This window comes from Rana temporaria, chromosome 1, assembly GCF_905171775.1.
Source record: "Rana temporaria chromosome 1, aRanTem1.1, whole genome shotgun sequence".
Lineage (NCBI taxonomy): Eukaryota > Metazoa > Chordata > Amphibia > Anura > Ranidae > Rana > Rana temporaria.
The window spans coordinates 428,505,224-428,519,811 of record NC_053489.1 but is presented as its reverse complement, the minus strand read 5'-3'; the positions used below and the strand labels follow the sequence as shown (position 1 = coordinate 428,519,811).

Genomic DNA, 14,588 nt, shown 5'->3' with positions numbered 1-14,588 from the left:
TCTTGCCTCATCGTACCGCGTTCTTGATGTTCGAAATCTCCGACAACATTTGTGTGACTGTGTGTATGCAAGACAAGTTGGAGCCAACATTCGTCAGAAAAAATCCAGTTTTGTTGTCGGAATGTCCAAAATGTCCAATTATAGGCTTAGCTGTGGTACAAGTAAAAAATAAGACTTGACTTCCACTTTAAAGCGGATCTCCGCCCGAAAAAAAAAAATTAAAAGCCAGAAGCTACAAATACTGCAGCTGCTGACTTTTACAATTTAGGGCACTTACCTGTCCTGGAGTCCAGCGACGTCGGCAGCAGAGGACGAGCGATCGTTTGTCACTCTGCTGTCCCCACCGCCATTCTCGGTGAGGGAATCAGGAAGTGAAACGCTCCGGCTTCACCGCCCAGTTCCCTACGGTGCATGCGCGAGTCGCGCAGCGCCATCCTCACTGGTTCCCGTTTGTGTTCTGGGAAACACTCGGCTCCCAGAACACAACAGGCAGGAGTGGGAAGTGATGTACTACCCGCAGAGTCCTTGCAGAGAGGACTCCCGGAAGTGGGTGCAAATACCTGTCTTTGACAGGTATCTGCACCCCCCCCCCCTCCCCCTGAAAGGTGTCTATTCACCAGGTGAACAAATTACTTATATGTGTAAACTTCATAAACGCAAACAAACTGAAAAAAAACACATCAATTGCAGCCTCACTGTGCCCATCAATTGCAGCCTCACTGTGCCCATCAATTGCAGCCTCACTGTGCCCATCAATTGCAGCCACTGGGCACAGTGTTTGCGTTTGATGGGCACAGTGGCTGCGTTTGATGGGCACAGTGGCTGCGTTTGATGGGCACAGTGATGCTGCAATTGATGGGCACATCAATTGCCGCCACTGTGCCCTCTCAAATGCCGCCACTGTGCCCCCTCAAATGCCGCCACTGTGCCCCCTCAAATGCCGCCACTGTGCCCCCTCAAATGCCGCCACTGTGCCCATCAAAAGTTGCCACTGTGACAGGGTACAGACAATGATGATGAGACCAACAGACAGATTGGGTACAGTTCAGACAGACAGCATGTAGTAATGTACCCAAGACAGAAGAGATTGGGGGGGAAATGGAAGTATTGGTTAGGAAATTTAGGAAAGGTGAAGTGTTTGCAGAAAGGAAGAGTCGCCTATAATACTGAGCTTTTTCTGACTCGCACATTGTGGATGTTACAGGAAATGGATAAAGATATGGCCATTATATATTATAAAGTCATATGCCCATTAGTAAAAAGCTACTAAAGTTCATAGAGAACCAACCTTCAGTATGGTGGAACTATTCTAATTTTATTGATCCAGGAAAAGGCAAAGCAAAACCTCAGTAGAGCAGATGACACGTTATTTTTACAATGTAGGAAAACAAAAATAAAACTGTCAATGATACATGAACGAATAGGTCAAAATTTTGAAATGATTAATTTGAGAATATAAGCACTTTGCCATGAATGAAGAAATTCCTCCAAGAATTCATACGACCCAAGACCCATGCAGCGATAATATGGTCTTAGACTTGGGGGTGCATTGTTATAGTTTCCATGTATATATAGTTAGAGACTACCTGCTCGGCTGCTCCTCGCCTCTGTGACTTGGTCCCCTACTAAAGGCAGCAGGAGAAGCAACATGTGATGTTCTATCCCTCTCTCTGAGTGCCCTGCACCTGCAGTGCAATCTGGGAGTTGTAGTCTCTGCAGAGCACAGGCACCAGAGGGCCAAGTTGAAGTCTGTGTGCCTGTGCTCTGTGGGAGAACTTCAACTCCCGCCATGCACTGGGGCCGCCGTCGCCGACTTTAGGGGAAAGGCTAGAGGCCGGCGCTGCGGCAGTCAAGCCTGCTATTGGACGCAGGCAGCCTGAGCCATGCCCACCAGCCACCATGATCGATTGTAGTGTTGTCCCTCGTCCGCCGCCGCGGACCGTGGTGGCTTAGCTCAGTCTGCGGATGTGTGCAGCGCGCGGAAAGAGAAAACCACCACTCCAGATGAATACACCTCAGTGGTAAATGGATGGCTCAAAACCTGGTGGGTGCAGGCAATGCACAGAGCATAAATGGGAGAAGAAGTATTATGGACAGCCGCACTCCAGCGAAAAGTAAAAAGGTTGTGCCTTTTTATTCTGGTAAAAAAACACTACAAAAGCAAAAAAACAGCAAACAGTGGGGTAATAGAGCTGACGCGTTTCACATTGATGAACAATGCTTAGTCATAGCTCAATGAGCGCCCGCCGCTTGCGAGTCCCCACACAACACACACTAACCTTAAAGGAAAATTAGGAAAATCGCGCAAGGCCCTTTCTGTGGGCGAGGCCTAAGACGATCGCCTAATTTGCCTAATTAAAGAGCCGCCTCTGGTATTTTATCACAATTAATATCAGGGGAACTAGAGAGGTGCAGGGAGGAGATGTTTCAGAACTTTTCAGCTTTCAGGCAGCAAGGTACCATTGGCTTTGTAGTCCTTATAAATTTAAAGTAAACAGCAGAGGAGATGCTGCAAAGCACACAGGGAAGCCAGAAAGTTGTGGAGGAGATGGCCAGCAGACAGGCAGCACTCACAATATGAAATTCAATTTTTTACATTTGGATTGTCAATAATGACAATTTGTTGTATTATTAAAATGCTGATGGTATAAATTGAAAGCTGTGACCATAGATTCCTTTCTAACTATGAAAATGAAAGTTAGAAGATTCTGGCTGCTCCAGCCTTGGTACACTCCTCTCCATGTTGTCAGCCCACACATGAAGTTGGGAACATACTGGATTTCTGGTATATTAACAATATATATTGACAAGTATTTTTCTGCACTTAGTGCAGCTGTCACATACAGAAAAAGTGGCTTGACAGCCACCCAGATTACATTTACATCGCACTACTATATTATCTTTTTGGAGTGCCCCGTGCAGCCCAACTGGAGAAATACCTACCTTTTTTCCCTTTGTCCTTGACCCTGTGCTCCTTACAGCCTTGCTTTAAAAAAATCTTCCTGCCAGGTCCTTTTCATCCTGCAAAGGCACACCACAGTACCATTCATTCCTATAGGGCAGCCTGTACTCTGGAAGACCTCTGCAGTCTTTCATAACTATGGATCCCTTTAGGAGGTGCAACTGGGATGCTTTCTGAAGCTGTGCTGCTTTACACATAGTGAAGATTATTGAATTAAGGACTTCGCTTTGGCATTTTTCCAGGTGGGTTGCACTCAGGGATGCGGGACTGCATTAAAGGCCAACTTGTAGTAAAGATACTCATACCCTTTAACCTTTTTCTTATATCTTATCTATGTCAATAAAAAGGCAATTGCTGTATTTTTATGTACTCTAATATTTTTTTTCTGCTTGTAGGTTTCGGTAGAAAGGATGTTGTGGAGCATTTGCTGCAGACCGGAGCGAATGTTCACGCTAGAGATGATGGAGGCCTTATTCCACTACACAATGCCTGTTCGTTTGGACATGCAGAGGTTGTGACCCTTCTGCTTTGCCAAGGTGCAGACCCCAATGCAAGAGACAATTGGAACTATACCCCTCTACATGAAGCAGCAATTAAAGGAAAGATAGATGTTTGCATAGGTGAGTGTTTTTTATTAAATTGTTTCTTTTTCATGTGCACTATTGGCAGACCATTTCAAGATAACAAAATTAAAAGCAGAACTTCAGCCTCACAATTTTCTGTGCCATCTGCATCTGGTGCTTGGTAAAAAGGAATAAAAAACTGTGCTGCTTTTTTAATTTTCTCCTCCTTCCCAGTGCGATTCCATAGAAGCAGTTTATTTTAGATTAGAAAGAGTTAGCCAACCAGTCTGCACTTTCCTTCTGCACACTAAATCTTAGGACTCTGCGGTGGTTGATATGTTACTCAGACTAGTGTTTGTGCAGTGTGATCCAATATACAATGTAATTTGCTTCTTATTTTATATGGATGAGTAAGAGTTCTCTGTAGGATTCCGCCCTCTTTCCTGTGCACACTATATCTTAGACTCCTGGGAATTCCTCTGTAGCTGTGCACTGTAACTTGCTGTGACAAACTGTGTGTGTGTGTGTGTATCTCAGTGAGTACAACTGACTTGCCATTTTCCTTATTGTATTCGGTAATGGTATGTGCTGTATTATCCACTTATACATGAGCAGTAAAGGGTATGGAATCTAAAATGCACACAAAGGTGACACAAATCATCTGGTTTCCTGTCTTGTATTGTTCACATTTTAGGCTGGCTCACACATGCAGCTATCCTGCTGCCCTTCTGAAAAGCAATGTGTGGTGGATCATATTTGGAGGGTGTTTTACAGGCAGTGTGGAGGCGATGGGTCTTCTCACCACCTGCTTTAAACCGCCTAATGCTGACCAACTAATTTACCGCACCCCCCCCACCTCCCCTGGTCACCACTGCACATGCCTCCATGGATGATTAGCTTTCAATGCCCGTGCATCGATCCAGAGTTTTGAAAACCACGGTCTTCTTTCCCCTATTTCCTTAGGGATGTCAGGATAGATCTTAACCGTTCTGATTGGACATTGCTGGTGCGTGACATTTTGACACTAGGGGGTTCTGTGACATGAACTGTTGAGTGCTCTAGAGTAGTCTTTTGCTAGTACCCTCTTCTAGTTTATAGCGAGGGTTCCCATATACGTGTAATAAGGCCATATCTCAGCGATGGGTGGAGGTGTTGTAGAGGGTGAGGGGTTCCAACTGTCTTCTTTAGGTAGGAAGTAACCTGGGCACAGCCCCACTGTGAAGTGTATCTTCTGGGGGTCAGTGTGTTTTCATGTGGCTCTGATTCCCTCCATCTGGCTGTGACTCCCTCCATCTATCTGGTATCTCTGCTACCTCCCAGGGCACCTTCATTCAAATGTTTCCAGTTTCACCCTCCTCCTCCTAATCTCTGGGGAAATTTTCCCCAATCTTGGCCCTCAGCTTTCTAATTACAACCCCCACATCCGACACTCTTCCTCCTCTTGCAACAGCTGCAATACAGTCAGTTTAATTTCTATCTCCCTGATTCCAAAAACCAGCCCTCCCCCATCTCCTGGAACAGCACATTTTTTTGATGACTTCTCTGCCTGGCTCCCCTATTTTCTCTCCTCTAAAATACCCAGTATCATTCTTTGAATTTTAACGTCCCTGTTAATGTTAAAAGCCTGGCTACATCTCAACTTCACTAGATCATTTGACCTAACAGAATAGGCACACACTTCCACTCACTCCGATGGTAACACCCATGACCTTTGCAGTCCCTGCAACCTCCTCAACACCCCTTTCCTCTCTGATCACAACCTCCTCAGTTTCACAAGATTCCTACCATCCAGTCCTTGTTGGCTCTCTACCCTTTAACTCTCTACTTTGTCCCCCACTGCTTCCACCTACTAACTCGGTCACTTTCCAAAAGATTGTCAATTACTTCAAAATCAAGATTGATGCAATTCATGAGGACATCTCCACTGTACAGATATCTTCCCCACTTAACATACCCTGTCTAACAGCACATTTAATACTTTCTTCTTTTGACCTGGCTACTACTGAAATGATTACCAAACTACTCTCGTCTATGACAAGCCCAGTGGTGAACAGCTAAAAACAAGCTGAGCGTCTTACTCCCTAGTGTCGGGCAGGCACTCTTCAAATGTGAGTGGATTGCAGATATTTTTTAACAAGATCTGTTAGAGATTTTTACACTATTGAAACCTTCTTCCTTCTTTTTTATCTTCCCCCATGACATCTTGTGATCTTTGAAAGGAAAATCTGACCATAATAGTGACTGATGATCGTTTGGAGATATTGTGGTATTCCAGATGATCTATAATTTCACCAGTATATCAATCTGATGAGTCCATTTTAGTGAGAGTGGTGAAGGATTTACACAATGGTGGAGCATTCAATGCACTTAAACATAAACAAAGGCGTTTTATTTCACAAGTTTTTATGATTTTGCTCTATATATTTGTTAATAGATTTTTTGGGGATTTATACTTTTGCACTTTAATAATATTGCACAAAAGTTTTTTTGCACTTGGACACGCACTAGCACTTTATATATTTTTTGCACAATTTGTTTATTACATATGTGGTATGTAAAAATATATATATGTGTGTGTGTGTGTGTGTGTGTGTGTGTGTATATATACATAAATATGTTTGGATCACTGATTCATTTTAGATGGAGTTATTTTTGGATTAATGTGTGGACCAGCGCCACTCTTATCACTATATATGTTTTATTGATGGTTTCCTGCCATTTTTAGAGGGGCAGCTGTCCATTAGAGCACATATCTGTGGCGTGGTTACTTTTTGATAGATTACATTGTCAATGCCTGGACTAAGACCCCTTTCACACTGGCACAGCTCCCCGTTAGCGGTAAAGCAGCCGTTTTTTGACCGCTAGCAGGGCGCTTTTAATCCCCAGTATAAATGGTTTTAGCCAAACACTAACCATTGGTGAAAGATCTTTGTATTATTCATATTCTCTGAAAAATGGCAAATAAATCATAAATGCCAGGGTATGCCAACTTATGAGCACAGATCTGTGTGTGTGTATGTATGTATATGTGTGAATAAAAATAATACATTACACACACATACCCCTCACATTTTTGTAAATATTTTATTACTGTACTGTATATATCTTTTCATGTGACAGAGGTTGTCTTTGGGAAATAGACGCATGAGTGCTGCGGTGGGGGGTCTGCCTGTCGGTGCTCAGACCATATATTGCACACTGCATCAAATTGGTCTGCGTGGGTGTTGTCCCAGAAGGAAGCCTCTTCTAAAGATGATGCACAAGAAAGCCCACAAACAGTTTTCTGAAGACAAGCAGACTAAGGACATGGATTACTGGAACCGTGTCTTGTGGTCTGATGAGACCAAGATAAACTTATTTGGTTCAGATTGTGTAAAGCGTGTGGCGGAAAACAGGTGAGGAGTAGCAAGACAAGTGTGTCTTGACTACAGTCAAGCATGGTGGTGGGAGTGTCATGGTCTGGGGCTGCATGAGTGCTGCCGGCACTGGGAGCTACAGTTCATTGAGGGAACCATGAATGCCAACATGTACTGTGACATACTATAGCAGAGCATGATCCCCTCCCTTCATAACATAGGGACCCCAAGCACACCTCCAACACAACCACTGCTTTGCTAAAGAAGCTGAGGGTAAAGGTGATAGACTGGCCAAGCATGTCTTCAGACTTAAACCCTAAAACGGAAGGTGGAGGAGCGCAAGGTCTCTAAAATCCACCAACTCTATGATGTTATCATGGAGGAGTGGAAGAGGACTCCAGTGGCAACCTGTGAAGCTTTGGTGAACTCCATGCCCAAGAGGGTTGTCAGTGCTGGAAAATAATGGTGGCCACACAAAATATTGACACTTTGGGCCCAATTTGGACATTTTCACTTAGGGGTGTACTCACTTATGTTGCCAGTGGTTTAGACATTAATGGCTGTGTGCCGAGTTATTTTGAGCGGACAGCAAATTTACCCTGTTATACAAGTTGTACACTCACTACTTTACATTGTTGAAAAGTGTAATTTCTTAAGTGTTGTCACATGAGAAAAGATATAATAAAATATTGACAAAAATGTGAGGGGTGTACTCACTTTTGTGAGATTATGTATGCATGTTTGTATGCATGTGTTATATATAGGTGTGTGTGTGTGTGTGTGTGAGAGAAAAACTGGTATAAAAACAAGTCTTCAGATATCCAGACTTTGTAGACCTACCCCAAAATCCAGTTGGCAGTGCATACAGGGTGTTGTAGTTCTACAACTGCTGGTTATATTGAGAGTTGGCTGCAGAGATGGAGACTTGTATTGATCGGAGTAATGCTGCGTACACACGATAGGTTAGTCTGATAAATGGTCTGATGGACCGTTTTCATCAGACCAAACCGATCGTGTGTGGGCACCATCGGTTATTTATCCATAGGTTAAATAAATAGGAACTTGTTTTAAAATTATCCGATGGATTAAAAACCTATAGAAAAAAAACGATCGTCTGTAGGCACGTCCATCAGTTAAAAATCCAGGCATGCTCAGAATCAAGTCGACGCATGCTTGGAAGCATTGAACTTTTTTTCAGCACGTCGTTGTGTTTTACGTCACCGCCTTCTGACACGATCGTTTTTTTAACTGATGGTGTGTAGGCAAGACTGATCATCAGTCAGCTTCATCGGATATATGATGAAAAAATCCATCAGACCGTTTTCATCAGACTAACCTATCGTGTGTACAGGGCATAAGTGTTCTCCTGATGCCCTTTGACTGCCTTTTTGATTAGATTTACATTAGAGCAGAACATTGTTTATGCTATCATGATGTAAAATAATATAATTTTTCAGTTTCTTTGTTGCTATTGAATATCACACAAGCACACATTACTTTAGTAGGTACATCTTTATAAAGATGAGCTGATATAGATATATTGCTTTTGCATTTCCCTTTTCCCATCCACCTTTTATTTTCTATGTGTTCATCTGAAAATCAGGATCTCTGTTGTATTAAAATTAATCTCCTCCCAAATATTACGCTACATATAATCTGCCTAAATCATTTGATGTTTGAGATGCAATTTTCTAGTGGGGGTTATGGCTATCCTTGATCTGGCAATTTAGAAAGATAATCTTGAATAATGATGCACATTGCTACAGCTTTCTACTCTTCCACTCTACAAGCACAGAGCAGTAGCTTTGGAAATACGGCACAATGAAATTAATTTTAATTAAGAAATATAACAAAACTTGTGTTAATAGAATCTTACTTGCTGGAAACAATATCTTTTCAGGTAAGATGATCCTTTTATTTATTTTTTTTTGTTAAAGGGAATGTTTCCTTTACGCAGAGCTAGCTGAATCCTAGGAGGCACGTAGCCAATCCACCCCAAAAATATAGCTGTCCTCTAGTTGTTTGAAATTTGTTTCCATTTACAGTTAGTGAAAATCCAAGATTTAGTGCATGGGTAATAAAGATAGTTTAAATCTGGTCTCAGATCTGTTTGTGCTGTGCTTTGTCCATCCACGCAGTTTGATGTGAATGCATGGAAATTGCTTGTAAATCTCATCCTACACACCAGTATACACTAGTACTGATACCACCTGCTGCCCCCTATATGGGACTGTACCCTGAATTATTACACCTGAATCTTTTTATCCCACCTTTTTTAAGAATTTTTTTTTTTTTTTTTTTAACACTCAATGTGATTATAGTGTTCTATCAGAAATACACTGCTCAAAAAAATTCAAGGAACACTTTTGAATCGGAACTGCTGGGATATTGATCTGGTCAGTTAAGTAGCAGAGGGGTAGGGGTGTATACAGAGGGGGTTGTTAATCAGTTTCAGCTGCTTTTGCTGTTAATTGAAATTTAACAGGTGCACTAGATGGGCAAAAATGAGACGACCTCCAAAACAGGAATGGATTTTCAGGTGGAGGTGTCTATTTTTTTCCCCCTACTCATCATTTTTTTCTGACTGTTTTTCACTAGTTTTGCATTTGGCTAGGGTCAGTGTCACTACTGGTAGCACAAGGCGATACTTGGACCCTATAAAGGTTGCACAGGCAGTCCAACTCCTCCAGGATGGCACATCAATACGTGTCATTGCCAGAAGGTTTGCCGTGTCTCCCAGCACAGTGTCTCAAGAGCATGGAGGCGATTCCAGGAGACAGGCAGTTACTCTAGGAGAGCTGGACAGAGCTGTAGAAGGTCCTTAACCCATCAGCAGGACCGGTATCTGCTTCTTTGTGCAAAAAGGAACAGGATGAGCACTGCCAGAGCCCTACAAAATGACCTCCTGGTGTGAATGTCTCTGACCAAACAATCAGAAACAGACTTCATGTGGGTGCCCTGAGGGCCAGACGTCCTCTAGTGTGCTCTGTGCTCACTGCCGGACACTGTGGAGCTCGATTGGCATTTTCCATTGAACACCAGAATTGGCAGGTCTGCCACTGGTGCCCCATGCTTTTCGCAGATGAGAGCAGGGTCACCCTGAGCATATGTGACAGACGTGAAAGGGTCTGGAGAAGCCGCGGAGAACTTTATGCTGCCTGTAACATCGTTCAGCATGACCGGTTTAGTGGTGGGTCAGTGATGGTCTGGGGAGGCATATCCATGGAGGGACGCACAGACCTCTACAGGCTACACAATGGCACCCTGACTGCCATTAGGTATTGGGATGAAATCCTTGGACCCATTGTCAGACCCTACGCTGATGCAGTGGGTCCTGGGTTCCTCCTGGTGCATGACAATGCCCGGCCTCATGTGGCAAGAGCATGCAGCCAGTTCCTGGATTATGTTTCGGTCCATCCGGTGCCGCCAGGTTGCACCTCAGTCTGTTCAAGAGCTCAGTGATGCTCTGGTCCAGATCTGGGAGGAAATACCCCAGGAAACCATCCGTCGTCTCATTAGGAACATGCCCTGATGTTGTCAGGCATGCATACAAGCACTTGGGGGGGCCATACAATGTAATTTCAGAAAAATGGACTAGCTTGCTGCATAATTTTTTCACTTTGATTTTCGGGGTGTCTTTGAATTCAGCCCTCTGTAGGTGGATAATTTTCATTTCCATCAAATGATGTGCCATCCTTTCATTCCTAACACATTACCCAGTCCATATCAGTATAGATATTCAGCATGAGATTTTTGCCCATTGAGATCTGATATGTTTTCAAAGTGTTCCTTGAATTTTTTGTAGCAGTGTAAAAAGCCCTTGATTTTAGTTGTAGCACTGATGTATAGTTTTCATGTTTACTCTTTTTGGTTAATAATATACATGGCCTGATTCTTGATTTTCTGAATCGGTTCTCCAAAGGTTTTGTTGCATACATTTTGTTTAGATGAGATTTTACTGCTATGTTGGAAACAGCAATGCTGAAATTGCAGGGCTTAATTTTTGTGACCGTTTTATGTTTTTAAAAGACTAGAGCTAACAGTAAGGTAATGGGTTACATAAAAGCCCCTTTTTCGTCAGATTAGGCGACCTGTCAGAATATGTAACAGAAGTGCTACACACTGCACTCCTCCATAGTAAGGCTGCTTTCACATTGCAGCGTGCAGCGCGGTGACGGTATAGCCGCGCTATTTTTAGCGCGGCTATACCATCGTGTTTACCGCGATGTTCGGGCGCTAGCGGTGAGGTTTTAACCCCCGCTAGTGGCCGAAAAAGGGTTAATGCCGCCCGCGTTGCGGGCGGTATTACCGCGCTTTACCATTGATTTCAATGGGAAGGCGCGGTATAGGAGCGGTGAACACACCGCTCCTATACCGCGGTAAAGATGCGGCTAACAGGACTTTTGGAGCGTTCCTGCTAGCGCATCGCTTCAATGTGAAAGCCTTCGGGCTTTCACATTGAAGACTACAGGGCATGATTTTTCATGCGGTATAGCAGCGCTATTTTTAGCACTGTACCGCATGAAAAACGCCCCAATGTGAACGGGGCCTAAGGATACACTGAGAAGGGGGCAAGCGGACATCTTGTTACTCCAACTGGAGTTTTGCATTTCACGCTTGTTTTTACAGTAAACAGAGTTTATAATCCGACGAACTGTTTAGATGTTGAATTGTAAAAGCAGCGGCCAACCTGATGATCTCACAGGTTTGCTTATCTGACAGAACACCGCTGCTTTTATAATTCAACATGTAAACAGTCCGAGGGATTTCTAAATACTGTATTTCACCATATATGCTTTGTTTACTGTTTAAAAATAACTGTGAAATGCAAAACTCCAGTGGGTGTAACAAGATGTCCGCTTGCCCCCTTCTCAGTGTATCCTTACTGTGGAGGAGTGCTGGGTGTAGCAAGATGGCGGAGACGGAACATCAATTCTGTTACCAAATCTGACGAAACACCCCTTCTGCAATTGAAAAATATATCTGTGCTGGTTAGGTAATGTTTGTCTAGAGACAAAAGCATGTAATTTGTTTTGTTTCACATAGAATTGGTTTAGGTATACTTTCCAAGTAAATCTTTTATAGCTTTGTGCATAATACTATACCCTACCTTCCTCTGAGCACTCTTGGTTCTATTCCCTACCCACCACCCAGTACAGCCCCTTTCAGAGAATACAGAACCAAGTATAGGTATTGTCGTGCTAAATAATGTGTATGGAATGTGTCAACAAGAAAAGCACTTGCATAGATCCCCTGCAGCAGCAACAATAGACCCCACCCCAGCAACAATAAATTGTTCCCCACACTACAATTGGCTCCTCTCCCAGCATCAATAGGTCCCCCCACAACAATGGACCACCCACAACAAAAGATCCACCCCAGCAATGTTGGCCCCCCCATCGGCAACAGATCGCCCAGGCAGCCTACTTCAATAGACCCTCCAGCAGCTAGCAACAAAAAATCCCTTCCTCAACAGATCTCTACCAGCAACATAAGACCCCCAGCAACAGACCCTCACACAAAACAGATCCCTGACAGTGACAAAAGAGCCATCAGCAGCCAGCATCAATAGACCCTCCAGCCAGGGTGTATATGATTTAAATCCAGTCGATTGAAATCACGATTGAAATCACTATTAAAAAGGCTTGATTTAAATCATAATTTTTAAAGAGCAACTGTCATCTCTGTCCCGCAGTGGCTCCTCCTCTGACCCGCTTTTGACTCACCGACAGTCCCATTCACTTTAATGGGAGGGTTTGTGATGTGGCAGTGAGGGACGTGACTGCAGCAGGTGAGTGGATTCCCGCTAACCAGCACTGCCATGATGGATCTGATATGACAGGTGCTCTATAAATGTAAATACTAATTCTTGCTGGTAGTTAGAATCTTTAATAGTTGCAAACAAAATGAAGGTTTCCCACTAAGCTGTCAGGTTAGTAAAACAGCGATATCAGAACTGATTTAATCATACAGTTTGAAGTGTACATAGATTTGCAAAACAATGGGATAAAGGAATATTCCTGAACTTTGTTCTATCTCATGGTAACTGTGAAATTGTGTCAATGCAGTGCATGTTATATCAGCTCGCAGAGCTTGGATTCATTGAATGAATTTACCAAAAATCTAAATATTGCAGACTATACAGCCTCATGCTACATAACTAAGCTCCATTTCATCCTGAATAAACAAAATTATAATGTATCTTAAATGGGAAAACTATCTTTTAGATCAAGGGAAAACAAAAACCGCACTACTACACAGATAATCTAAAGGCAGCAGCTAGCGTGCGATACACACAATAGACAATAAGAAACAAAAAAGCCGCGCCAAAAATTTTAAAACATTATGATAACAAACTCTTAGAGTATGGTGAAAATGGTAAATTAGGATGATCCAGGAAGTCCATATAAACCGTATGATAACACTAAGTAGTAATCAAAGCTGAAATAAGTAGTTCTTTAAGCAGCAGGGTATAGCTCCATAGAAGTTGATAAACTGAGATGACAGATGACATATGGAGAGTCAGATCTGTCATCTCAGTTTATCAACTTCTATGGAGCTATACCCTGCTGCTTATAGAACTACTTATTTCAGCTTTGATTACTACTTAGTGTTATCATACGGTTTATATGGACTTCCTGGATTATCTTTTAGATCGCTTTTTTTTTTTTTTTTTTTTTTATTAAAATGAATTTGATAAAAATCTAGAAATCGATTTATATCCCAAAAATCTGATTTAAATAAAAAATAAATCATTGATTTTTATATCCACCCTACCTCCAGCAACACCCTACACCCCTTGCCATTACATATGCCTAGATTCCACTGAGCGGAACGGTTCGGGTCAGTACAATTTGGAAGGGTTAGAATGGTCCGGCCTATTCAGGTGAGCGTTTTCACTGCAAGTCGGACCTATTATCTGGACTGAACGGCAAAGTGGTGTTTGTTTTGCTTTCCTTTGACATGAGCATTGACATTTTTCTGTCCGCCAATCAGTGGAATGTATCATGTGACGCCAGTAGCTCCACCCTTATCGTACCATTTTCTATGGCCCCACATCTGAAGCAGGACCCTGAATGGTGCGGCGGTTGTATGGGCCGCTTTCATAATGGAAACACTCAAAATAGCAATTTGTGGCATAGATTCAACAAGGTGTTGGAAACATTCCTCAAAGATTTTGGTCCATATTGACATTATAGCATCATGCAGTTGTTGCCGATTTGTCAGGTGCACATCCATGATGCAAATCTTCGTTCCTCCACATCCCAAAGGTGCTCTATTGGATTGAGATCTGGTGACTGTGGAGGCCGTTGGAGTACAGTGAACTTATGGTCATGTTCAAGAAACCAGTGGTGAGTTGATTTGAGCTTTGTGACATGGTGTATTATCCTACTGGAAGTGTCCATCAGAAGATGGGTACACTGTAGTCATAAAGGGATGAAAATGATCGTGTGTGGGCTTCACATAATTTTTCGGGTTCTGAAAAACTACAATTTTTTTTTCCGAACATGCTGCATTTTTTTAACAATGTTTTAAACTATGTTTTTCGGGTTGTAAAAAATGATCGTGTGTGGGCTAAAACAACGTTAAAAACCAGTGCATGCTCAGAAGCAAGTTATGAGACGGGAGCGCTCGTTCTGGTAAAACTACCATTCGTAATAGAGTAAGCACATTCATCACGCTGTAACGGACAGAAAAGCGCGAATC

General features: G+C 42.8%; 1 protein-coding gene across 2 annotated transcripts in view; it reads left to right on the top strand.

Moving 5' to 3' along the window:
• Positions 1-14,588, top strand: part of TNKS (tankyrase) — a 239,785-nt gene that overhangs the window by 16,767 nt on the left and 208,430 nt on the right. For both annotated transcript variants that reach the window (XM_040325353.1, XM_040325352.1), the window contains exon 2: positions 3,358-3,582. In XM_040325353.1, the coding sequence (XP_040181287.1) occupies positions 3,358-3,582 (225 nt within the window). The remainder of the gene's footprint in view (positions 1-3,357; positions 3,583-14,588) is intronic.